This window comes from Lichenostomus cassidix, chromosome Z, assembly GCF_008360975.1.
Source record: "Lichenostomus cassidix isolate B80296 chromosome Z, HeHo_3.0, whole genome shotgun sequence".
NCBI lineage: Eukaryota > Metazoa > Chordata > Aves > Passeriformes > Meliphagidae > Lichenostomus > Lichenostomus cassidix.
In genome coordinates, this window is record NC_139511.1 from 28,045,280 (window position 1) to 28,073,253 (window position 27,974).

General features: G+C 46.7%; 1 protein-coding gene across 1 annotated transcript in view; it reads right to left on the reverse strand.

Annotated features, from left to right (window-relative positions):
* TDRD7 (tudor domain containing 7) overlaps window positions 1-27,365 on the reverse strand; it is a 45,435-nt gene extending 18,070 nt beyond the window's left edge. Inside the window, exons 1-6 of the mRNA XM_085043542.1 lie at window positions 27,243-27,365; window positions 22,221-22,442; window positions 14,892-15,033; window positions 13,573-13,786; window positions 8,431-8,516; window positions 7,061-7,278 (exon numbers count right to left, since the gene is read on the reverse strand). Of these exons, the coding sequence (XP_084899668.1) occupies window positions 7,061-7,278; window positions 8,431-8,516; window positions 13,573-13,786; window positions 14,892-15,033; window positions 22,221-22,427 (867 nt within the window). The 5' untranslated portion in view covers window positions 22,428-22,442; window positions 27,243-27,365. The remainder of the gene's footprint in view (window positions 1-7,060; window positions 7,279-8,430; window positions 8,517-13,572; window positions 13,787-14,891; window positions 15,034-22,220; window positions 22,443-27,242) is intronic.
* Between the last annotated feature and the right edge of the window lie 609 nt (window positions 27,366-27,974).

Genomic DNA, 27,974 nt, shown 5'->3' on the forward strand with positions numbered 1-27,974 from the left:
CAGTTCTGGGGAAAAAACAGACTTGGCCAATGTTCTTGAGAGGCTGAAGATCCCCACTGCACAGGGTGGCATCACTCATTAAGGAGCTTTTCCTTACAAGGATGTGGAAGCTTCTTACATCATCCAGTTACAGCTAATCCTTGGAATCCACTCCAGCTTTTCTAGTCTGATATGCAATTAATTGTTTTGCATGGGAAACTATGATAACTATCTTACCCTAAACAACAGAAGAACATATCAAAAGGCTTGTTTTTACCAAAGCCTCATGTCAACTGGGAAGTTGGAACAAGACTAGAATGTGTTTGCCAGTAAAGTTGTAGCATGTCCATTTTAAAAACCATGACTGGACACAGACCTGGGCAGACTACAGGTGACCCTGCATGAATATGGGGGTTGTATTAGGCAATCAAAAGAGGTCCCTCCCAACCTCAGTGATACTGTGATTCTGTCTCTGGTTGTCACTTCTTCTGTACTTAACTGAAATGTTAGAACACAAGTCATACTGGGAATATTTTTGTATTTTCTATTGTTAGATTAAAGGATCCCTACTGTCAAGATATCCTCTGTTCAGGTTCAGCTCATGTGTCCAACACCTTACCAGACATCCAAGAGATTAAGTAAAGAAAATGAAATTTTCCTTTACTCTGTAAAGCCTCCTTCTCAGAATAGACAGCCAGGCAAATGTTCTCCAGTCTGAGGAGCCTTTTCACACAGCATCAGCCAACAGAGTGTTTAAGGTCAGTACAGAATATGCTCACGTGTTACATATTCTTGAGCTGTATTTTTATTAAAAAGCAGTAAGAAACCTGACTGAAGAATGATAGATTACAGAGATGAAACTGTCCTCTGGTAAACAGAGATTAATAGCTAATCTGATGTGTAGCCAGAGCCAGTAGGATATTTTACAAAAAAGAACATATTTGTTCTAAAACTGCTGAAAAGCAAATGTATCTCTTCCAGTGCAAGTGGAATTTCAAAATACAGAATGGTAGTGTTGTCTACCAGTCCCTTCAGAAAACTGAGAGAAAGACTAAGGCAATCATTACCACAAGAAAACTTTAGAATCAAGTCAAGATGCATACATCCCTTCTTTCTGACAATGAAAAGGTGTCTGCCTGTTATTCATTCTACAAATGTACCAGCTCTAGGATTGGTGTTTTCTCCAAAACTTTGGGGTTTATAAACCTGGAAGAACTTCTGAGGCACAAAGTATGATAGGGTCCAACAGGATCCATATGTCCTGATGGGTGAAATGCATTTCTGGCTGTAAGTGACCTGCCGTGCCACTTAGACACTCACAAGTCTATGAAACAGGATGGGATACATCTGAGAGTACTAAGAGACCTAGAAGAGGCACTCACCAAGCTGCTCCCCATCATTTATCATGAGTCCTGGATAACTAAGGAGGTCTGGGTTGACTGGAGGTTGGCTAATGTGATGCCCATCCACAAGAAAGGTTAGAAGGAAGATCTGAAGAACTACAGGCCTGTCAGCCTGACCTCTGTGCTGGCAAAGGTTATGGAACAGATCATCTTGCACATGCTAGACAACTAAGGAATTTGGCCAGTCAGCATGGGTTTGGGGAAAGGCGGGCCTCGCCTAACCACCCTGATATCCTTTTATGACCAGATGATCTGGATAGAGGATGAAGTAAAGGCTGTGGATGTTGTCTAGCTGGACTTGAGCAAAGACTTTGACACTGTCTCCCATGGCATTCTCCTGGAAAAGCTGGCAGCCCATGGCCTAGACAGATGCACTTTTTGCTGGGTTAAAAACTGGCTACACAGTCAGGTCCAGCAAGCGGAGGTGAGTGGTGCTGCATCCAGTTGGCAGCCAGTCACTAGTGTTTCCCTCAAGACTTAGTATTTGGCACAGTCCTGTTTAATATCTTTATTGATGGATGAGACCAACTGTATTCTCAGCAAATTCACTGATGACACCAAGCTGTGTGAGAGTGTTGATCTGCTGGAGGGCAGGAAGGCTCTACAGAAGGATCTAGACAGGCTGGATTGATGGGCTGAGATCAACTGTATGAGGTTCAATGAAGCCAAGTGTCAGGTCCTGCCCTTGGGTCACAACAACCCCATGCAGTGCTACAGACTCGGGGCAGAGTGTCTGGAAAGCTGCCCAGTGGTAAAGGACTTGAGGGTGCTGGTGAACAGCACCTGAGCATGAGCCAAGAGTGTGCCCAGGTGGCCAACGCAAATGGCATCCTGGCCTGTGTCAGCAACAGTGTGGTCAGCAAGAACAGGGCAGTGATTGTCACTCTATACTTGGCAATGGTGAGGCCACACCTCAGGTTCCATGTCCAGTTCTGGCCTCCTCAAGAGAAGAAACACATTTAGGTGCTGGAGCATGTCCAGAAAAGAGCAAAGGAGCTGTGAAGGGTCTAGAAGGCAATTCCTGTGAGGAGCAGCTGAGACAGCTGGGGTTTTTTAGCCTGGCAAAGAGCAGGTTCAAGGGTGACCTTATTACCCTCTACAGCTCCCTGAAAGGAGGCTGTAGCCAGGTGGGAGTCAGTCTCTTCCGGAAACCAGTCAAGGACAAGAGGAAATGGACTCAAGCTGCACGGTGGGGGGTTCGAGATGGCCACTCAAATTTCTTCACTGAAAAGGTGGTCAGGCATTGAACATACTGCTGAGGGAGGTGGTGAAGTCACCAGCCCTGAAGGTGTTCAATAAATGACTGGACATGGGACTTAGTGCCATGGTTGACAAGGTAGTGTTTGGTCAAAGGTTGGACTTGATCTTGGAGCACATCTGAAATATTTGTTGCACACCTACACACACAGTGTGAGAAACAAACAGGAAAAACATCAAGCACTGGTCAGTTCGCAGTGCTATAACATCTTTGGTGTCAGCAAGACTTGGTAGAAACAAGTGCCACACCTGGAGTGCTGGGATGGAAGGCAGCAGGCTCTTCAGGAGGGACAGGTAGGGCAGGCAACATGGAGGAGCTGCACTACATGAAAAGGGGAGGTTTGACTGCAAAACTATTACCATTAGCAATGATATGGTTGAGAGACTCTGGTTTCAAAGAAGATGTTGTAGTGGTTGTCTGCTACTGACAGGCACTTACTAGAAATCTCTGGGGTGGAATCTCCTCCTTACGGGAGACTGCAACTTCCCAGACATCAACTGCAAACACTACACTGCTGTAACAAGCATTTGTGCTTCACAAATCTCCCACAAATTTGTGAAGTTTGCAGGAGATAACTCCTGGTCACAAGTACTCAGTCAGTCAATTAAGAAATATGCCCTCCTAGGCAGAGGACTGTGTCAGGGGAGGCTCAGACTTGATGTTGGGAAGCATTTCTTTACCACGAGGGTGGTAAAACACTGAAACAGGCTTCCTGGAGAGCTGGTTGATGCCCCAAGCCTGACAGTGTTCAAAAGGCTTTTGGACAATGCCCTTAATAACATGTTTAACTTTTGGTCATTCCTGAAGTGGTTAGGCAATTGGACTAGATGATCACTGACAGAGTTCTTCCAACTGAAATACTCCTTTTCCATTTATTTTGCAAATACTTATCTGTTGCATTTTTCTGTACATAGCCAACATTTGCATGAAGCTATTACAAATGCCAAGATCCCTTTTTCCCATGCTTAACACAGAAAAAGCCCGTATTTTTTTAATGTAGTGAGAGTCCTTTCTGTCCATGGCTGTAATTAAGATTACATTGAAATTTTACGGGCCAGAAACATGGTATGAGGAAGTCACATACTTCTTCAGAGAGCCGTGGTCTTTATAACCCTGAACAACCCTACATTATTAGCCAGATGAACTTGTATTTGCATCTTTTACCAACTCATTACAATTCTGACCAGCATGTGTCCAGGTGTTGCCCTTGAGGAATCCCACCATGACTTCCTGCCTTTCTGAAGATAAATCATTCCAGGCTTGCTTCTTTTCCAGTCTTTACACCAACTAAACATCAACGCAAGGATGTTCTCTATATCCCCTAGGACTGCCTAATTCTCTAAAAGATTTTGGAAAAGAACTCTGGAAATTCAAGCAAATGTTTTGAGAAGAGATTTAAGAATTTAGGCTTTTCTTGCACTGCCATATTTGAATCACCATCACACCACACCTGAATCACTCCCAGAATTCAAGTACCTGAGGAGAGCTGAGCATGTGCAAGGAAAAATTCCCTTAAACATACATACAACTCAGTAAGGATGTTTATATTTAGACTGCAGAGGGAACCATTTTATCATGTTGCCAGTCCAAAAAAAAAATATTATTACTTTTTGGGTTGTGACTTACAAAACAAAACAAAAACCCCAAAACTTTGAAGTTTACATGCCTACATACCTCTCACACCTCTGCTGCAAAGTTCTCTCTCTCTCTCTCAGGGGTTCAGCTGCCTGCGTCCAAGGATTCAAGGCCGAGCCCAAACACAGCAAAACAATGTAACTTTGGCTAAGAATTCTAAGAAAACAGCCAAGTTGTGAGAAAGACTTGTAATAAAAATACGTAGAAAGATAAGAAATGAGACAGCAGTTGGAAGTCTAAACCAGGGATCACCAGCTGCTCAAAGACGCATGACAAAGTAATTAGTAAAACAGAATGGTAAAATACTCATAAACAAAGGTGAAGGTGGGAGAGTCACTGCCAGTCATCACTTTTTTCAAAGCACTGGTTCGTAGGTGAAAGCAAACAACTCAGCAACACTACAGATCTGCCCAGAGCTGCTGAAGCACATTCCTCTTCTCCTGGCTGAGGTCTGTCTATGCAGCAAATACTTGTAAGCATATTTACTGTCAGCCCCAATGCTCATAAAGGCTGGGTTATAATCTGTGACTGCTAGCCACTATTTTCTAACTTTGACTTTTGCATTTAGCTGTGCAAAAGCTACTGCTCCAAGACGCTCAAGCAAGCTAACCTAAAGAAGGGAGGTAACACACCAACTGGAGACAAAGTCAACCTCAATTCCTCCTGCCAGAACAGTGAAGCCTGGAAACAAGATCATCAACCTGCAACTTACAGTGACATTTGAACTTACTAAACAGGAAAATTTTACCATTACTCATGGTTGTAAAAACATAGGAATGACCATTTCCTAGATAAAATTCCTTCCTTTCGAAGAGAAGTTTAAAGATGCAAGTTATTCAGAAGTGATACTCTCCAAAGCACAGTCCTCAAATAAAAAACTTGGAGACACTGACAATGTATTAGGTTTATTGTCTGCTGGTTTGTAACTATGCTACTGCTGATCAAATGAGTTCAAAAAGAGTATGTTCTACCTCTTTAAGAAGATAATGAGAGAAACTCCAGGCATTTTTTCTCTTCTCAGCTTGGCAGACACTCCCAGTGTAAGTAACCAACAAGACAGAAATAATTCAGAAATTAGTCATGGAAGCATCTTTACTTTTAATGCAGAGTACAGTCTGTCTTCTGCATTTCAACGATTTTACAGAGCTGTACACCTGCAGTTGGGATGTCTGAACCAGGAACAAACACTGATTATATATAAGAGGTGTATAGTAGCTTTCATATAAGAAGTCCCAGTTCAAAGTTCTCCATGCCTGAGCCGTAATTACAATTTTGTAAGTCAGTAAGCTGAGACGGGCTTTAGAGGCTCATTAACAGTTCTCTACAGTAAGACTGACTGTGCCAAGATAACTTGATGGTTCTGACTGCTGTTGTACTGTGCCCATTGTATTGCAATGTTTCCATGGATTTAATCACTGCTTATTTATGCTTAAATGACTTTATTTGCATGCTAGAAAGAAGAGATAGACCTAACAGATAACAAGCAAATGGGTAACAAACATAGAACAAAGATCCTGGATGAACAGGACTGACAGGAACATTAGCTACAAAAAAAGACTAAAATTTGCTGCATGGATTAAGCACTTCAAGATGAAACAGATTGCTCCATAGATAACGCAGGAACCAAGCATCAACCATCAAAACAAATTGCTGCTGACTGCATACATTTCTAGTGTCTGTAGTAAGGTGTCACAAACACATTTTATGTATCTGTGAGAATACCATACATGCATGCTAATGATGTTAATCCTGAAGAGCAGTTATTTAACTCAATTAAACCTTTTTTTTGCATTTAACTCTTTTTAAGTCTCAGAAAAGACTTAGTAGGATATACATGAAATGCACTTCAAGAAGACAAATATTCTCATTACTTCAATATTCTCCTATGTCACAGTCTGACAGATACTGAAGAAGTTGAAAATGTTTATTGATATCACTGGCCTGTTAAAGTAAAGCTAAACAAAGCTTTGATGCAAAGTTGCATGACACCATAAATGATGCATGAATGCAGAAGAAGAGACAGAAATATAGCAGTTGAAGACTCTCAAACCAGTGGGTTTGAGCTCATGATGCCAGACGGCAGCTCATGTGTCAGACCTCTAAGTGGACAGTCAGATACCAGTTCCTAATACAAAAGGCAGATACCCTTGGTAATCAAGGAGTAAGAGACATCAGAAGGGCAGGAAGGGGCTTAGTTGTAATCTCTCCCCCTAGCATTACACTCTTCAATTTCATCTATTATTGTATCATAAGCCTAACTCACACAGCAAAATTCCTTGCCTTAAGATGTGAGAAAGACCTTTGGAAAAGTCTATAGAAAGATAAACACAGTTAGACCTCAGACTGTTCACAAAGGACCTGTTGGTAGCTTATAGCTTTAAGAGGAGATAAACTCACCACCAGAAAAAAAAAAAAAACAACTGGGGGAAAAAAACCAAACCAAGAACAACAAATATGGCATGCAGAGTACATGTCATCGGCTGCTTGGGTTGTCAGTACTGGAGTCAAAGGTGGCAATGCAGCAACCCCAAGCACTTGCTCCAGGACACCGTAGAGGCTTACCTTCTTTCTCCAAAACAACGTTAGTCCAATCAACAGCGATTTTCTGGGTTCCAAAAGGCATTGTTACAATTTGGGAGTGGGGTGGTCGGGATGTGGGGCTTTTCATTACTGCTACAGAGAATGAAAGGAAATGCAGGCACACATAAAATAACATTTGGCAAATGGACACTCAGAAATCTGTAGGGTACTGGCATCTTCCATAAAAATGGCATTCAATACTTACTGTGCACACATGAGGCCAATTCTCAAGCTGATAGAGCACTTCTGTGCTGAGGTCCTCCCAGTACATTTCCCGATAGATCTGAGGCATCTTTGACATCCTCACACCACTGCTGTACTTGCTCAGAAGCTCCTTAATGCGATTTTGAAGTTCATTGACATCGGCAGCAGAGGAGCTGGGGGCAACAGCACGTGTCTCTGCAGTGGATACAGTCAAGCCATCTGTAAAAAAAAAATACAGCCCCCAAGTAAACAACAGGAAGACGTATGATTATGTCCCTACTTAAAAACTAAACATGGGAGCTTCCAGCATAACACCAACTCTAAAATGTGGCTCTTCTGCTCAGCATGGCTGGTTCAGTCACTTTGTATGGCAAAGAACTATGGAAATCTCAGACATTTAGTAACTACCTAAAGATGAATTTTCAATGACTGTAGTTATTTTCATAAGATGTTGCTAAATGTTACTTCTGAAGGGATTCTGGAAGAGGATACAGAACCCTCAGCCCCACCACAGTAGAGACACTGCACTAAGGCAGTACCCCAAGAGCAGCATAAGGTAATTTCTTTATGAGTACAAACACACCAAGGACATAGCACAACAACCAAGAACATTCTTCTGTATTCAGACAGATGTACAAATCAGATCAATGATTTGCCTTTCATTCCAAGATATGTCCTGAGGAACTGTCCACCCAGCAGGCAGCCTTTCTGTGCTACTGCATCCAAGGAAGCCCTCCAGTGGAGCAAGGAAAGTGACAACTGTTCGGCTGCAGTTCTCTGGGCAGTTTCATACACTGCGTGCAGGAATTAGGCAGTCATTACTCCAAGGGGAGGTTCACATCACTAGCTTACTTGCTCCCTCATAGCTACTCTTCTCTCTTCGGTGGGGTGTATCTGCTGCCAGACCTGAAGCTTCACAGATCAGGCTAACAGATCTCAAAGAAAGCAACCATCATTTGGCAAGCCTATCAGCTGCAAAACTTGAGCTGGGCAGGCAGAAGAGTATTTTCTGGACAGATACATTAGTAACGCTGCTTACTCCTGAAAGCCAGGATTTTATCCCTGTACCAGATTCCTACACCGGCAGTAAAGTTAAGCTTACTCCTTCTGTTTCCAAACTCCTCACGCTAGCTTTGTGATTGGCTTTGACACTTACTACCCAATGTTTTTCCTAGCAGACTGAAAGCCAGACAAGCAAACACACACATTTCTTGAGCACAATGAAATTAGAGTGAAAAGGTTCACTCACAGAACTTGGTTTCTCATCCAAACCAATCTTCATTCAAAACAAGTACAAGTACAAGAAGAAGGATTTCTTTTAAGGTGACACCCACTCTGAGCAGTCAACAAAGAATTTCTTAATGAGCATACCACTTGACTCTGTGGAAGAGCTTCTGGACAGGTGAACTTGCAACTCCTTTTGAAACCGTGATGGGACAGTCAGTCTCTTCTCAGGCCTAAAATTGGAAAGAAAATTGCTGAAAAATCACTCTTCCATCTCTAAATAACATTCCATTTGCTTCTAAGACCTATACATGAAATAAAATGCACTACACACACTCCTAGAAGGCCTCCTGCAGAAGAGGAGTACAAGTACTCACAATGTCCTTGCTTGGAAGACAACCTGATCAGCAGTAACAGGTCAGATCAATGGGTAGTTTCTAGTTTTTATTAATTTTTCTCATTATTGCAAGAAACAAGACATAGTAAAAAGACATTAGCAAAAGGAAAGCAAGTAGGAACACACAGGCATTCAAAGTCTTTTTGTGGATGCTGTTGTCACACTGGTTCAGATTCTTCTCTGAAGATCTCTCCCACTGAAAGCACACAAATGTGATGCTTGCAGGTGTTCTTCTAAAGACCCTCAGAGAGCAGCAGCTTTTACCTGGGCGAACAGATACCAAAATGAGCTCCTGACACTGAAGAGAGCATATCAGTAGCTCACTAAGACCTGGAAAAAATCACCTGTGGAGTAGTTACATACACAACAAGGGAAAGGGAACAAGAGTTGGAGAAGGGAGTTCAAAGACTAGGACTAAACACCTCCCAAAGGGAAAGATGCACATATCCAAGGAAGCATTGCAGTGTAGAAGTCAGGGTGGCAACATCACCACAGCACAGCAGGTTGCTGTGAACCAGGCATCTCCTGAGCAGAGCAGACCCTGCACATGCACTGGGCAGGCTTTGCAGATCTCTGCCCAGGGGCCAGAAAGGAGACTGGTCAACTTCGCAGTTCAGAGACAACAGTGGAGCAAGCCAAAAACCTCACCAGCTGCAGAAACGCTAAGGATAATTTTCACAGCTTCACCTGGACTCTCAGACGGTAGGACAGCAGTTCAAGTACACTGCTGAGGATAGTGGCAACAGGAAGTCAAGACCAAGTAGCCCTATGTGTCATCACATTGACTTTTAATCAGAGCATATCCACGAATCAGAAAGAAACCCCCACACTCACATATTTCCTAAGGAACATCTTAAAATACTTAACATTGGTTTGTTTCCCCTGCTTTTTTGCTGTCCCTGTTAGACAAAACCATTGCTCCTCAATCAACTGTGGGGTATGACTTGCACCAAAGACCATACTTCTATTCTGAGTCATGTCCAACAGCATTAGCTGTGAAGACAGGCACTGCCTGACTCAGCAATTCACAAAACAAGAGTCATGCCCAAAAGTGCTAGGCAGCAGCAAATCAATTACAAGCACATTTGCAAAACTCAGAAACTACAAAAGCAAAGTCATCCACACAGAATCAAAACTTATGACACCTGGCACTTGCTGGGTATCCGAAAAGCCTCTTCCAACAATTCATCTGCATTACAGAAAACCCCACTGCTTTCTGGGCACACCTCAGATGCTCACATGAAGCAGCAGTAGTCTTTTCTTAGAAGGTGGCTGTGGCTGCCCATGCAGATGCTACAAGAAATCCAGGATCCCACTTCTTTGTATGTGTATTTACCAGAATGGACAACTCCAAGCTGAACAGATAATCAAGCTAAAAAAAGTACTCTTAATGGAAGCAGACTCAAAAGAGACTACCATCATTGCTAGAAATACAATCCTATAAAATAGCCACATAGGTAGTGGAGACTGTCATGCTACTCCTGCTTGCCAATAGGAATCCTTAGCTGTGTTCTAGTTCTCGGCACCACACACACTTGTATCACCTTAAGCCATGTGTCAGGTGACACAAATGACATGATTGCAGGGTAGGCCAGAAGGAACTGCACTAAAGTTTCAGTGAGGAAGAGGGCCGAAGTTCCCCACTCAAGCCATGTGAATACCCTGGAAAGGAACCTAGAACAGAGGACTGATGAGTCCTTTTCGGCACATGTGAAAGCTAATTGGATTTGAGATCCTCTCAGTATTAAGAGACTTCATGTAGGGTCTTCCTGTGCTTTCTGCTGTGGTTCAACAGCTTCCCACACTGTGATGCTTACATCGGCTTTGAGCCCAGTCATCATGCGTTTCAAGCCCTGCAATGAGACAAGTATCATGTGATGTGCTGCTTGCTTTCACAGATCTCAATGTCACACCTCTCCAACGAGACGGAATACAGCCAGACAGTGGCAGGGCCAACACACTTTCCTCCAGTGCGCAGGTACAGACAACTCAGCTACTTGCAAGGCCTCGCATTCCTCAGCTGCTGCAAGCCTACTCCCAGCAAGAGGCCTCCTAGCCACACCAGCAGCCTGGCCCTTCACAAACGCCTGACCAGCCATGCAGCCCTGCCAAGTCCCCATGCGTGGCTGCATCTGAGCAGCCAGTCACGTCTCACTCCCACACATGACTGCCTCACATGAAAGGGGGCAATGCCCTTCCCTGACAATTGCCTTACCTTGGGAAGGCCTGTGCCACCCCAGTCTGCTCTTTGGCCCTTGGACAGTGCTACCTTAACCAACAGGTCCAGGTGGTGGCCTGCTGCTTCAAGCAACGAGGTCACCACACATCTGAACCTGTTCTCATCCATGCTGCTGCTTTCCAGCTTCAAAGATCTCTGCAGTTAGCCTTGCCAGCAAGGTCTCTCCCTGTTTCTGAGGGTTTGCAGGTCCACAGCAATTATTGTCAGGATAATTCGAGAGGGTGCTACTATGAAGACAAGCCTCTCAGACCCTGCAACAGCATCTGCAAGAAGGCCTCAGCCAACTGCAGCTGCCTTCAGTACCTCTGTTGTCATGCGAATGTAACTGAATGGGGAAGACAAAAACATCCTGCTCCCCTTCCACCCAATGCTACATAGTGGCAAGCCCCTGAAGCTGTGGTCATCAAAATATATGAAAAAATTATCACAGAATGCTACAAAGGTGAGACGTGGACTTTTACAGTCCCAAGGGAACCACCATTTGCAGCCTCACTGTGAAGCTTCACTACATAGTACTGGGTGGAGCCCCAACACCAGCCAGCACTCAGACAAAATCTGTCACTGGCAGGACATCTTGTCAAGGCAAGTAACACACATCTGCCATAGCAGGACAGATGTTCAACAGAAAAGGAGAAAACAGAGATGCCTGTATGCAACCATGAGAGTATGGATGTGTTTTCCTACAACTTGGGTAAATGGAGGGGCAGGGTGGGTAACAGAAAGTCTCAACCTGCACCCAAACAACGGCTCACTCCAAAATGAGAAGTGGGGCAGAGAGTCTGTCATCTTCAGGACTTGTCTCAGTCAACCTGTGCTGTGAAAGCTCAGCCACTCTCACAGGCAAGCACTGGCACCCCTGCTGGAACAGTGCCCTCGAGTCTGTGCCAGAAAACTATGAGGCTGCTGTCAGCCCAGGATTTCTGGGGATGCTGCTCACAACTCCATTCATTTGCATGCTGTTTTGAGGTCAGGACCTCCTGGCTCAAAGAAGCTTTCCCTCTTGCAATTCCCAAAGCACAAGCAACTACAGCAGTGCAGGAGGTACAAAACGTCCCCAGCAGCAAGGACACTTGGATCTCGCCAATCCTGCTACAAACTGGCCAAGTTGAAACAAATTAATCCAGTCACATGGTCACTACACAACCTTGCATTCAAATAGAATATGAATCTCTCCTCCCCGAACTCTCCCTTCACTGTGTTGTAAGCTAACAGGATAGCATTTGGACTCTTTGCAACAGCAGAAGCTGTCTTCTCCTCGAAAACTACCTGGGCCACAAGCAAAGCAGACTTTGCTTGTAGCTTCTCCTACACTGTAGGGCAGAAACAGACAACAGAAACAAAAGCAGAACATCTACCTAAAGGGAGCTCAAGAGAGACTGCCAGAGACGAACAAAGATAACAAGATGTAGTAGACTACATTAGGAATAGCCAGAAGAGGGTTGACGTTCTAAACCTACCTGATTTTATTTAGTGCATTACAAATCTTCAAGTGCTATAAAATACTTCCTGACCTTACAGTAATTAACTTGGACAGAACTGTAAATGCTCTTTTTGCTCTGCCTGAGGCAAAGTGCCTCTGCCTTTTAGGGAAGTGCCACTTAAAAAAACTCAACTCATCTGCACACACAGAAAAGAGAAGGCACTAGCACACCTGCTTGCACATTTCTGAGTCACAGCAGGATGGCTTGGCCCTTGTCTCCCCTGCACAACAGACTCCTGATTGCACATGGAACTCATACAGGTGAGTGGGGCAGGACGTGCCTGCATTCTGTGGGTCTTCCAGAAAGAGCAGGCACCACAGCAGGATTAAGCTGTCGCGCTGCTCTGTGCCACTTCACAGCTATGCTGCTGTGGAAGCAGCACACCACTGCCATTTCCATTCAACACCAGCCTGGCTTCCAACCCAGCCCGGTGACCCGCAGAGGATTACCACCACAATCACAGCCCCGGCAGACTTAGCACAGCCACAATGAGCAACAGCAAACACTTTCTCACTACCATCAGCTGACGGCCCAGGGCAGCTGAAAACAACACAGAAAGAAATGATGGGGCAGCAGCTGGCTAAGCCACCCGGATTAGAGAGGCTCAAAAGGGGCTGAAAACCAGCATGTACCGCTAACCCAGCAGAACTGCAGCTCCAGCCCTCATCTCAATTCACCCAAACATGGTCAGGTGCCTCCTGGCTCCGAGATTGCTGAGAAGGAACACAAACATCAACGCTGCAACACAGAAGTCCGGCAACAGGGAAAGAGCAGCCACCTGCACACAACCATCACCCGCAACAAACATGCACATCACCTCTTGCACACAAACCTGTTCCTCCTGCTCTCTGTCATACTGGCCACAACAGCTCCCTCCTGAGCCTGAGCAATAGCCCCATGCTCCCTTGCTGTGACACTTTTGGTCATATTTCTCCCCAGAAGACATGGGAACAGGCCAAGAGCACAGAGTAGCTACAGTAACATCCAAAAAGGCAAAAGGTCATCTGTCTTCTTCTTGGGATACCATCCCACACTCAGACTTCACCTTCTGCCAGGGCAGGAGCCTGGATTCTCAGTGAATCCCAAAAGGCACTGCTTGCATGGTAGCATTCAAGGGTCCACCACACTTCATTTCCCCTTGCTCATGCACACACACACATGCACACACTGACCTGTTTACCACAGTGACGTGCCTCTGCATGGGGATTTCTTTAGGTGATCCACTCCCAGCAGCTGAAGGTAAGGCAGATCGGGCACTCTCCGCAACAGGTTTCACACCTCCACATGCCACTTCTCTGCCTCGGGGCAGGCGAGGAATGGGCCTCTTACTGCCTTCTTCTGGCATGTTCAAAGACCGTGGCTGTCGCAAAGTTCCTTTGGGCTTTCCTAAAGAGTTTGTAGGTACAGCCGTGAATAGCATTCTCCCAGAATCTATCTCCACCTCCCCAGGCACCTCCTGTACTGCCATCCAAAGGGTTTCTTCTCTACTCTGGCTTGAGGGCACCTGAACTCCCACCACACAGCAGAGGTGACCAAGTAACATCCACAGGGGAACACACCACATTAGCATTTAGGCCATACTGGGATAAACAAGCTCTTGGTCACTTTGCTGTTTATGTGCTGGATGCACCGCATCAGTTTTGGAGGTTATGGACACTTCCAAGGGGACTGATGTGCAAGACAGAGAACCAACCTGCCTTTATAACCCCTGTTGTTTAACTGGGATATGAGCCACCAGTTCAGCTTCCCAACTGGCATCCTTGTGGAAGAGCAAGGAACAGCAAACCCTTCATTACAGATAACAACAGGGGAATACACACAAACTATGAGACACACCGCTGGCTCCAAGCTGCCAACCTGCATGCAAATAGTTCTTGCCTGGGCTTGATTCTGCGGCCAATTCCACTGACAGTCACACAACAACAGCACAGCAGTAAGACGAATCTGACCCATACTTTTAGGAAAACACTGCTACAACAGCTTATGCAAAAGGTAAGAGGTAAAAAGGGAGGGAATGGGCATCAGAACTTTTGGCACTGTAGCACTAGCATCAGCAACAGGAGCCACTGAAATAGCCACAGATGATGCTGCAGGGACTCCTCTCTGTGAGTGCATGGCTCACCTCTGCCACTCCACAACAGGCCAAGGCCAGCCTTGAAGAACAAGCAGGCTCATTGCCACATTTCTTGCCTCCATCTGAACTGTGTTTCTCACAGAAGCAGGAGCACATGGAAGTGAAGCCAAGTATCCTCCAAGAACATCTTTTTTTCAGGATCATTCACATTTCACACACACACTTGAGAAGGGCTTTCTCTCTGACCATGGCTTTCAGACATACGCACCCTTGTCAAGAACACTTCATCTTCCCACACTCTCCACTTGGACCATGTAATTCATGGCCATTAGTGATGCACCCTCACAGCCACGACTTTTGCTGCAGCAGCTGCACAGCTCTTTCATAAAGGCAGACCTTCTAGAGCCTACAGCTTACCTGATAAACTAACTGGAGATGTGTTCTTCAGCCTCATCTGACAGTTCACCTGCCGGACTGTTTTCTTCTTGGAACTCCTCTGTCGGGCCACAAGTTGAGCAACTCGCACAGTTTCACTGCAACTAACAGCATGGCAAATGACCTTGATGGAGCAGAAAGGGGACAGGGGAAAAAGCAGTCAGTGAGGCCCAAGCTCATCCACAGCTATGAGCATCACTTGCGTTCCTTTCCGAGCCTGTAACTGCTGAATAATACAGGCTGACAGGCAGTTCAGGAAAGGCTTCAGCAGCAGACTCAGATGTTGGAGACTTCACTCTCCTTTTGTGAAACCTCAGAAGAAATCCCAGGAACCTCAAAAATCAGCGAAGCAGACAGCCAGAGCATCTCCATCAGCTTCCCACATTAGGCTGGACTCCTCTGAGAAACAGCCTGGTTCCTAACTCCATTCCCACAGACCTAAAATCTCACTTTATTACACTGGGAAGCCACAGGGCTGCAACCTACTCTTGCTCCTCCTGCCAAAGCTCACTAGATTCTCCGGCAGCACTCTGACCCTGTAGAGCAGGGCTGCCTTTGCCCCACTTACCCAAGAACCTGCATGACTATCCTGGCTGCACCAATCACCTTGCAGGTCCCCAACAACAGCCCAGCCTTGGATAAGCCCACAGCATTCTCCCTGCTCAACTCCAGGGCCTCTTGCCTCAACATCCTCTCACCACAGGCCATCCCTTGGATGGATACAGGAACCTGGCCTTCTCAAGACCCCAAACCACATGCCTAGCATGCACTTTGCCTCACAAAGAAGATGCAAGCCAAGCCTTTTGAGTAATTCAACTGCTGCAAAGGCAGCTGGATGCATAATCCTCCAGGACTCCATAAGGACACAGGAACTCACCCCAAAGCAGTAAGTTAAAAATGGAAGTCTGTGGTCTCAGCCAAGTTCTATGGTGGTGGCAGAAGTTAGGAAAGAGCCCCTCATGGAGGCACTATCGCTCCTTTCCAACCATGGCCCCCAGGAAACACCACAGATGACCATTTTGCACAGGAGCAGGGCAAGAGAAACTCAGGGACTTGACCAGCACCTCTGAAATTTAGCTAACACCAGCTCCAAAAAGGATCTTTTCTCACAACCAAGACAGAGCAAACAAAGCAGAAAAACAGAGTGCCAGGACAAGAAAAGCAAGCAATTGCTAAACAGCAACAGCTTGTTCCAGGCACCTCCTCAACATTCTCAGGGTAACACAAACAGCCCAGGAAAATATCAGCAAGGGATAACAACACTAGAAACCAGGCAACTCCTCCAGCACTACACTCCAGCTCATCCTTCCCCCTCCTCTTCTTCCTCCTCTGCTGCACACCCACCACCTTTGCTGGGCTGGCTCAACATAGAGCCACTGCAGGGTGGGCCTCTTCTTCTGAGGGACAGCTCTCCTACCCCCAGAGCTCCTGATTAGAAATCAGACAGCGTACCTGCTGCACAGTCAACACCTGTAAAAACAGCAATCCAGCAGCCTCACCACTGCAGTGATTAAAAAATTGAGGCTGGAAGACAATGCTACAGTCCATGTCATACAACACCTTGGCTCAAAGATAGACCTAGTCACTCAGTCAGGTAGTGGAATATCTCCAACAACAGAGAACTCTCAACCACTCTGGACAACTTTTTCCATTGTTCAGCCAGCCTCACAGTAAAAAAAGTGGGGGTTTAATGTTTACAAAGGACTGCTTTTATTTCACTCTGCTTCCTTTGTCTCTTGTCTGTTCACTGCATACCACTGAGAACTGGAGATGGAATCTGGCTCCACGGTTTTTTTACTCCCTTCAACAGAGATAAGCACATATGGCTAAGATTCCCCTGAGCTTTCTCTTTTCCAGCACAAACAGACCCCACAGTCTAAACCCTGCATCAGAGATGTTTCAGTCCCTTCACAGTCTTCAGCCATTCAATGAACTTGATTCAGTGTGTCTGTGTCTGTCTTGGTCTGGGAAGCTTGGAACTGGGCACAGGTTCCCAGATGTAGTCTCACTGCTGCTGAGTAGAGAGGAATAATCAACCCCATCAGAGCACTAGCAACACTCTTCCTAATGAATCCCAGTATGCTGTTGGTTTCTCTTGCTGCAATTGCATACCGCTGCTCACTGTGAACTCTGCACCCACCAGAACACCAGGGAATTTCTCTGCCAAGCTACTTTTCAGCTGCTTTTGGTCAGCCCCAAAACTATACCGGCACATGGGGTTATTCTTCCCCAGGTGCAGGACTTGGCACATCCCTACATTGAACCTGACGGCATTCCTGATGTTCCATTTCTCCAGCTTCTTGAGATCCCTCTGAACAACAAGCACACGGGCCTGCTCTACCAGTCTCTCCTGTCATCTACAGACTTGCTGAGGATGATCTCTGTCCCACCACCAGCCCATTCATGAACATGTTAGACAGCAGCTCCTGAGCATCTACTCCCAGCGCACATCACTTGTAACTGGTCTCCCAATGGGTTTTGTGCCACTGTTATGGAAGAGACTATTACAAGCCTTACTAAAATTCAGATGAACCACATCGAATGCTCTCCTCTCCACTCAACCAGCCATCTCATTTTGGAAGGGTGTTGATTTGGTCACATGTGATTTTCACTTCATAAATCCATACTGACTTGCCTTCTTGTCTTTCAGACATCTGGAACAGCTTTCCAGGATTAGATGCTCAACAACGTTCCCATAGTTCAAGGTCAGGCTGACCAGCCTGAAGCTCTTCCTTCCCACACCTTCTGTTGAAGGGTGGTGCTTTCTTTCAGTCCTCAGGAACCTCCCACAAACTACCATGACCTCTCCAAGATAACTGACACCTGTGGGTGCATTTCCACAAACCCATGGACTTGTGCTCACTCAGCTTGTTCAAATGCACCCTATCCTCCCACAACAAGGCTAAGACTTCCTTGCCCTGCACTTTCCTCTGCATATTTCCATAGTATCTCTGTATCCCTTGAAACTCACCCAATTCTTCTGCCTCCTGTGTGTATACTCATAATGATAGATTTCAGTCAGGAGCTCTTTCTCCACCCATGTGTACCTCCTGTAACCTTGCTTAAAGTAAGAGAGACTTTGTCATACAGCAGCCTGTACCTGAGTCATAACCCATCTCTGTGAAACATGAACCTGAAATCCTTCACTCTTCACCTTTTCACAGATGTCTCTGCAACACTCTGCACTCAACAGTTTGAACATGGGCTTGATATGGCTTTAGTGAAGTGAAACACAGCAAAAGGCTGAAGGTCTTCATTTGCTACACATTCTTTCTTGTAGTTTTTCTGTTGTCCCTGTGTTTTCCTCCCGTTGCCTGTACAGTTAACCAGCTACTTTAAGGACTTTCTTTGGAAGCATGTTCTCAGAACTGGCAGTGCTCTAGGAGCTGTTCTGAGGGATATATGACTTTGTCTTGGTCTTCAAGTCGTTCATCTAGTCTGTAGTAAATGCAGTCTTACGCCTACGTATGTTTGTTTGGGCAGCTTTTGTACATTCCTCCCAGGTTGCTTCTCCCTGCTCCCACCTCATGCATGATTCCATTTTATGGTTCAGTTTTGTCAGTACTCCTGTCCCCTTTGCTTTTTTCATCAACTGTTGGAACAGACCATTCTTGAAACTGGAGAAAGCAATCCTTGAAAGTCCACTACCTTTCTTGGATCATTCTCTTCTCCAGGACTGTATTCCATGAGTTCTCCAAGCAGATTCCCGAACAGGCCACAGTCTGCTCTCTCAAAGTCCTGCATTGTTGATCCTGCTTTTTGGTTTGTTTCCCTCCTTTCAGGCTCACAGACACCACCATCTAGCCACTCCAGGCAAGGCTCTTCCCAGCCTTTATATCCGCAACTGCTGTTCCTTGTTTTCAAGGACTGTGTTCAGCAGAGCACCTTTCCTCATTGTTTCGTCGCATGTGTCAGGATGCTGACAACAGCAGACCACTGAAACATCCTGGATTGCTCATGCTTGGATGTCTTGTCCCTACAGTTTGGTCCAAGTCCCCCATGAGGATGAGGGCCTGCAAATGTGAAGCTTCTTGCAGCTGTCAAAAGAAAGCACCATCTGCTTCATCTACCACTTATTCTCGCCTAAGACATTTGTAACAGCCACCATGTTGCCCATACACTGGTCTGTCCACTACTCATAAGCTCTTCCTGTCTCATCTGTCCCAAGATGAGACTGCTCCCAAACTTGGAAGGTCTTATGGGAATTGTCCTACTCACCACCACAGCCCATTACTCCTCAGGAACCTGAACAACATGAACAACACAGACCTCCAGCTTCTCCTGGTTGTATCCCAAGCTGTGGACAGTTATGTACTGGCACTTCAGAGAGGTACCCAGTTGTGTCCACTTCCAGAGAAGGGTATGAGAGCTTTTGTCATACTACCAGCTCACAGGAGTGGATGCATGGGATGGATCAACTTGAGCCTTGCTCTATTTTCAGTCTCAATATAAAAGGTTTTTTGTTTCTATACAATTTATCATAGTTTTATAAATGCACAGTTTCACATCATTGGTACATTTCAGGTTTTTCCTGTCACTAATGTTCTAAGTAATTTCCAGCATTTCCTTCCTTTGTTTTCACATCACAAATTTAACAAAATGAGTTAGAACAAATTTAGATGTAAAAAAGGATGAGGTAGATAAGCAGAGCAAAACAGCCTTCAAATTTCTCCTTCTGAAGGGGCTTAATTATTCAAGCAGAAGTCCAAGTTTTCTTGGAGGAAGGTGCAGCTACACACTTCTTGTAAATGAATATGAAGCAAAGCAACATAGCGTTCCTTGAAATGATGCAACCACCTGTTGCAGGCGCACAGTATTTCAATGAGTACCCTTGCAGTGTTTTCTGTATGCTGAATTTAATTCTCATCTTCTGTGGAAACTGGAGAACATGCCTACTATATGAAGAAAAAAAATCATCAGCTTTCATCTTTCCCACATTCAAGACAGCTAAATTAGTGTTCAGGAGCAAGAGGAACAAGGGACAATTTATACCACTGCCTTCCCAAGAGAACCAGTCTGTTCAGCCACAGTTACCTAGCCAATATTCACTTCACACAAATACTTATGGCACCATGTAACACATGGTGCTTTGAGACCAACTTGTATTATTTACTGTGTACTTTATAGCATTCCTTGTTGAATGTGTTTCTTCCGGTATGTCTTAGACAGCTGCCCTAGCAGTAAGCAAAGTCCTTTTAGGACTATCTACACTGCAGTCAGGATCATCAGCTGCTGGCAGACCCCTGGACGTGCATGCCTTTGCTGTCCTGCCCTACTGTCCCCAAATGGATTAAAGGAAGAGGTGAGAGTCTTGACAGACAAGTTGGAGGTCAGAGTACTCCCAGAGCCATGAGGAAAGACTGCCTGACTGCATGCTCTTGCAGCAGCCTTGTGTGGACTCTGAGCTACATTATAGTCTCAGCCTATAATGGAGCTCAAATATTGTGGAGAGAGGTGAACAAAGGGCACAAGCTTATAATGACGTATGGCCCAGGTCCTGTATCAGGACAACATGTGGGAGCAGTCCCAGGTAGCTACCAGCCCACATCAGGAAATAATCATGCTTGGCACCCTCTGCTTCATGTCTGCCTTAGGGATACTACGGACAGTGGCAGCAGGAGGGTCATCAAACAGCAATGTGGGCTAGTCTTTGCAACTCTCCTGCCTCCCAGGAGTTCAACAAGATGCTTCCTCTCAGCTGTCAGTTACACAGAGCATAGCTGGCACTTCTGAACCAGAGTCCTCCTCAAGTACCTCAAGACCCCTGTTCAGTCACTTTCTCCTTTTTCACCTCCTAAAGCCACATTTAACTCCCTTGTAACAGCTGCCACAGAGAAGTCACTGCCTTTAGTGCTATCCAAGAGTTCACAAGGCTCTTAGCACACATCGTATTAGTGGATAAACAAGGCTCTCAAGGGAATGGGAGGATACCAGATTACATGCTGCAAGGCCCTAGTTAGAAACAGATGGCTATCTGCCAGAACCACCACGAGGAAGCATTTAATTGCAGGATCACAAATGTTCCCAGACCTGAGGTACCTGTAATCTTGTTCCTGATGTAGCTGCAGCTGAGGCAGGCTTTGAAAAAAGGGAAAAAAATCCCAAACTCACTTATCTGCTGTAAAACAGCAAATTCTGATGTAAATATGCAGCAATGAAACCTCTTGCTTAAAAAGAACCATGTTTCCAGGTATCATGACAAAGCCCAGGATACCTCTCACTGTATTCTCACTCCACAGCTAATGAGGGAGACCTAGTTCTGAGCTGCCAGATACCATCCTGATCCAGCTGAGCAAACAAGGAAGCTCAGCCTTAAATCCTGTCTCTCCAGACCTCTCTGACAGCCATACATTGTGCCAAACATCCGTTAGCTTTCTGCTCTGCCCCAGGCTACGAAGACTTCAGGAACCCAGACACAGCTCCAGCAAGGGAGAGGCTTCAAGCTTGCCACTCTGACCATCTGCAAGTCACACAGCTACATCAGCTATCACAAGAATGCATTCTGACTTCAAACCAGGAAGTCTAGACTATTGGACAAAGAGGTCTGTGGTGCTAGCAAGCAGCTTCCAAGGTGGCAACCACCAAGAGTCACAGGCTAGTGCAGCAAGACCAAGGAATAAGGGACAACTCTTCTACCACACCAATTCTCTGCTAAGATCTGCTCCTTCTCCTCGATTGGAGTGATGATTCCTTGCCCCTTGCACACTTGCTAAGCTGAGGCATTGCAACTCTTGCAGCAAGGCACCTCACTTGCACAGGCTCTTCCTCAGCCCAGCACATATTTGCAGTCCTGTTGCACTGCAACCCTTAACAAACTAGAGTCCTAAGTCCAAAGCAAGCATTGTCAGACTCATAAGCAACAGCACCTAGGAGTTTCACTGTAGGAAAACAATGGTGCTGTACCCCACTGAGAAGAGATGATCAACACACACACAAGCACAAACAGGTATACACACAAATTAACCTTCTTTAAGGTCCCAGGACAAGCCACTGATATCTCCTCCAGAGTCACAAATGCTGAGAAAGGGACCAGTGCTCTACAGTCACACAAATGATGTTTACAGACAGAATTTACATTTCCTGGAAAAAGCCCTCCAACTTTACACCTTTTGCATATACAACTTCACGTCTGGAATGTAGAGGTAGGAAAATAAGAGACACTTGGTATCTTATGTCACAGCTTCCACTTCTCTCAGAATTAGTACACCATATGCATGCCATAGAAATCCACAGCAGAAAAAGAGGTAAAGCTATGAATCATGAACACTTCACAAACACAAAAGCCATTTCTCAACTGGAACGGATTCTTACCTCTCCCATTTTGTTCTCTTCCATTCTGACCACTCCTGGGATACTCTCCAAGTAGCCTTCCAGTGTGTCATATCCCAGGTGCCTGAAGGGAATCAACTCATTGGTCAGGGATCTGTATTCACTCTGGAGTTCTGACAAACGTACACCATTTTTAAAGGCATGAAGAACAGCTCTCAGGGCTTTTGCAACAAGTTCTGGCTCCTGCATCTTCACCTATACTCTCTCTCCAAAAGAAAAAAGAAGAGGAAAAGAAAAAAAGCATTTTTACATATACAGACTAAAACCACCACCTTTTACTATTCAAGCTCCCTCCCCCAACAAGCTAGAATTCAGCAGCTCAGTGGCTCACCTTTGGAGACTGTGATACTTCTGGGTAATGTTGTAGGGCCATGGTTGTGCAAACCAAGCATAATGTGGTATGGAATACACAGGGCATGACATTGTCAAAAAGTGACAAAGGAGTACAGTAGCCATCACACACAGGCTGGCTCTACCAATCACGAGACACCACATGGCCAGAAGAGGTGCAGGGGCTGCTAAGCAATTGGACCCCCAGACAAGTGCTGGATACTGCACCTGGGACATGGCAATCCTGGTTGTGTGTATAACGGGGAAATGAGAGGCACTGGGGAAAGGGATCTGGGGATCCTGCCAATGGGAAGCTGAATATGAGTCAGCAGTGCCCTGGCAGCCAGCAGGGTCACCCATGTCCTGGGAGGCATCAGGCACAGCATCACCAGCCAGACAAGGGACGAGGTTGTCCTGCTCTGCTCTGCACTGGGGCAGCCTCACCTCCAATGCTGGGGGCAATTTTGGGTGCCACAATATAACAAAGACATTAAGCTGTTAGAGAGCATCCAAAGGAGGGCAACAAAGATGGTGAAGGGCCTTGAGGTGATGCCATCTAAGGTCACTTGGTCTGTTCAGCCTGCAGGAGTCTGAAAGGAGACTTCATTGCAGTTACAACTTCCTTGTGAGGGGAAGAGGAGGGGCAGACATTGATCTCTTCACTCTCATGACCAGTGACAGGACCCAAGGGAATGGCCTGAAGTTGTGTCAGGAGAGGTTTACGTTCAATGTCACAAAAAGGTTTTTCATCCAGAGAGTGTCTGGGCACTGGAACAGACTCCCCAGGGAAGTGGTCACAGCACCAAGTCTAACAAGAGTTTGAGAAGCGTTTGAACAACGATCCAAGGCACATGGTGTGATTCTCTGAGTCTCCTGTGCAGGGCCAGGAGTTTGATTTCAATGATCCGGTTGTGGCTAGCACAGGTTTTCCCATGAGAAGTTTTCTTGTGTTTTGTAAATAAAGATAAAGTTTGGATGTTTTTGGAACAGTGTCCCAGAACTTGGGCAGTGCAGGCCTGGCCAATCAGGCCTGGGGGAAGGCTTCTGACTGACCAATCTGGGTGACTTTTGAGAACTCTATATATATGATGAAATCAAAACAATAAAGGTCATTCCTTCTTGCCACTGAGAACTGATGCATTCATTACTCTGCAAGCTGCCCAACAGCGACATTCCGGTAGGTCCCTTCCAATCAGTGATATTCTATGATTTAATTACACCTTATGACCTACATAAGGAAGGGCCAGAACTTCCACCAAAAGTGGGGCAGGGCTCTACCAGCCCCTGCTGCACAGCACCCCACACTCCCTCCCATGGTGGTACAGGGTGTCTCTGGTGACACCACAACTGCTCCTCCAGGCCCTGAGCCTGCACCTGCACCAATGCACACCGGTGCACTGGTGCACCATAGAAACCGCATGCACCTGGGACATGCAGTGTCTTACCCATAATTACTCAGCACCTTGATTGAACAGCCTATCTTCACAGAGAAAACACAACTTAAGTACCTAGTCACATGATTATCAGACATTAGAATTTTGTTCTGGCCTTATGTTTCTTCAGCCTGTGTCGATCATGTCTGGTAGGGCCATGGGATGCCCCGAGCCTGCCCCAGGGATAAGCATTTCATGACCATCCCACTGGGCTCTGCCTGGGCACAGAACCTTTTCAGCCTGCATCAAGGGACACATCTCTTCTCTTCTGGGGACATGACAGCCTGCGTGCTGGCCACCTCACACAACTCCACAGCCATCAGGCATGTCCCAATGCTCTGTGACACCTCTTGGCTCCTCCCCAAACAGCTCAATGCTTTTTCTGCAGCCACACAGAACCTGCCTTCTACTTATCTGCAATGTGTTTTATTCACATCTAATTCCATCAGCTCTGAAAAAAGACTGCTTTATCTACCTCAGGCTTATGATTTTACCATTACAAATGTTTCACTTAGGTGCTAATTATATACATTTATAGAGGTAGATCTAAGTCTAAATATACTGACACTCTCCTTCATACAGAGATCTCTAACTAGCTACATACCGTAGCTATGTACTGCATATAAAGATTTTGATATCTGAGCACTTCCTGGTACAAGGAAGCAGGAGCTGCCACACTGAACAAAATGGCAGCTCCTTCCCACAAAATGGTGGCAGAAACCTTCCAGCCAGGGCTCCGGCCTGGGAAGCCTGGCCAGCAGGAGGAGGTTCCAAGGCAGGAGCCAGCGCTACCTAAAGCCCTCCCAGCCCCTCAACTCACCCGCCTGCACACACTCAGGGCTTCTCCAGGAACACCCAGCTATGCCCATGCAACGCCGGGGAGCTCCAGGCACAAGTGCTGCTGGGCAGGCTCTGTGCTCCCAGGCTGGTGTCCTGCTCCCAGGCGCTCGCTCACTGCAGGAATGCTCTCGCCACAGGAACCTCCCAGCCACGGCGCTGGACCAAAGCTGGACGCAGCCCTTGCACAAGCCAGGAACAGCCCTGCTCTCAAAGCGTGTGCTGAATGCAGGCTCCAGCCCAACTCTGAGCACCATTGCACACCTCAACACCTCGCCTTCGCCCCCCAGCAGCTAACGTGCAACACGGGCAGGGCCAGTGCTTCAGGAGAAGGCCACCTCACTCTCCTCAGCATGCTCCAGCTCAACGCACAACACCTGAGTGCCCCACCTCCAGCACACCACGGTGAGCAGCTGCTGCCCACATACCTGTGCAAGGCTCTCTCCAGTCTGCAGTGCTGCCATGAGGGACCCCGTGAAAGGCTGCTCTGCGCTACTCTCCGCAGAAGCTGTTCCTCTACTGTCACCCCCTCCCTGCCTGGGGAAGTCACCCTGGACAACAACAACACACCAGCTCCAAAAGGAAGACAAATCCCAACCCTCAGCCCATGTCAGATGCCACGACACAAGCTTCAGTCTCTCCTTCCTGCACACAACTTCGCAATGGCCCAGCCAGGAGGCACGGCATCAACTCCTTTTCTGTTCCGTTCCTTGACAGTTTCACTTTATGCACACTCAGCACTTTTGCTAACCCCACTGCATCTCTCCTGTGAACACTTACATTTGCACACAGGTACACCCACATCTCTGCACCTATACACACAGCACTGCTGATACAGGTGTTCACACACACGTGGTTCCTGAACCCTGCAATTTCTGCCCTTGCTGGTCCAGACGGTTTCCCTGACTGATCCTCCAACAATCCCTCAGCAACAGCTGCCCTCATAGCATCCTCTGCTCAACTACAGGCACAGCCCAGGAGGAGGAGCACATGCTGAACCTGCACATCTCCACACAGGTGGAGATGGACAAATCTACACTGGGCACTTGCATCCTTCTCTCATCCTTTCAGAGCCTTTGCAGCTGGTGAACTGAGCTTCAAAGAGTGAGAAGATGTGATTGTCACCTGCTAGAAGAAAAAGACACAGGAGGTTCATATCTGCTTTGGACCCACTCAGTGTCGAGATGTCATGTGCCACAGAATGGTGTAACTGGTGTAAAGTTCTGATCAGATGTAAAAAATCCCAAACACTCAAGTATTGAGAAATACAGCAAAAATTGTAGTTCTGTCAACAACTGAGTTTCAAGCCACATTCATTAAGGAGACATGGCAAAGTTGATGAGAGGCTTTTTAGGGGCCTTTTTCTCTACTCTTTCTCTTAAATAATAGACATAATTTCTTATTTGGCTAACGTGGCTCTTGAAAGTTTTCTTATCTAAATCTCCTGAGTTTATCTTCCTGCTCAGGAAAAATTAACAGTGTACTGACTACAACTGGACAAAGAGTGATGAAAAAAACTTACAAAAACCTGGGGTGTCAGTTTCAAAAGTTGATTCAAAATAAGAAACTTCACTTTAAAAGAAATGGAGCATGAGCATGGGGCATTGACACCATGTCGGTATCAAACAGGTTAGTTGTATACCAATACAATAGTTGAATTATACCAGGAATAGCAAAGGCATATTGTTATATCTACCCTCCTAAACTATATTGTGAGGAGTAGTCACGAAGACAAGTTAAACGAGGTGACAGATACTAGGATACAAAGGTTAAGCTGAATCCAGTCTCAACCTACACCTTACAATCTTCCCATTCCTACAGTGAACAATAACGCAGAAGAGTTGCAAGGCAGTAATGGTGACAACATGGATACATTAACAGAAAGCTACACAGCTCAGAGTAGCTTCCGAAGCTTTTTCAAAATCTTTTTTGTAGTTAGCTGCTTGAACATTAGGCTATTCAGCAGTTATGACATTTTCCCGGCGGCTCACTGCCTCCAGACAGCAGGACACTTCAGTGGAAACACAGCCCCAGCCGCCCCATCATCACTAAATCAGCGCACATAGCTCAAACTACCTCTGCTAGCATCTGAACCGAAACTTTTTTCAGTATGTTCAGAACAGATGATTCGCGCTGCGGTTCATCAGCCAAGGCAAGGGGAAAAAACGAAGTGCGGACAGCTCTCCCGCTGGGAGGGATACACTCCCTGGCAGCCACGCTTTTGGCAGACTACAAACACCCTCCTGGGGAACACAAGTCTCCGAAGGCAGAAAGCAGCCGCTAACCCGCTGAAGTCAGGACACTTTTCCTGTCACAGCGCAGACACTGAGGAGGAGCAACCCCCCGCCGCCCGGCAGCGCCCGTCCCTCCGCGCTGTCTCTCCCGTCAAACCGCGAGGACTTACGCCCGGCGGGGCTCCGCTGCTTCTTTTCCACTTCCTCCACCCGGGGCTTGCAGGCTCCGGCCAAAGCCCCTTGCCGTGTCGCTGCCGCCGCCGCGGGCCGGGCCGGGGCCGGCCACTGAGGGGCTGCGCGGTCGCTCCCGGCGCCACTGCCCCGCCGGCCCAGGCCCCCCTTCCTGCTTTTGCGCGGCCCTGCCCGGCCCGGCCGCCGCCTCCGCCCCGCCCGCGGCCGCCCCGGGCGCCTGCGCGCCACCCGTGTCCTGCCGCTCCCGGCAAGGGCCACGTGTCCCCTCGGCCGCGGGACACGGGAGCCGCTCTGCACTCGGGCCGGGGGCGGCCCTGCTGCAGCGCCCGTGCTGCCTCGAGTCGCAGTGCTCTGCTCGCACGGAGCTCGCGGCCGGCGAAGCCTCGGCACTGTTACAAGGCGGCCGCCAAAATCGCCTTCTTGAGGGAGCGGCTGAGGAATGACAGCTCCGTGCTTCTCTTGTGCAGAGAATCAGAGAACGTTAAGGGCTTAGAAAGGACCTTAACGATCATTTAGTCCCAACCTTCCCTGCCATGCTCAGGGACACTTTCCACTAGAAAAAGTTTCTCGAGGCCTTACCCAGCCCTTGAACAGTGGCAGTGCTGGGGCATCAACAACCTCCCTGGGCAGCCTGTCACAGTATCTCATCACCTTCAGAGCAAAAGATTTCTTCTTAATATCTAACTTAAACTTCCCCTCTTTCTGTTTGT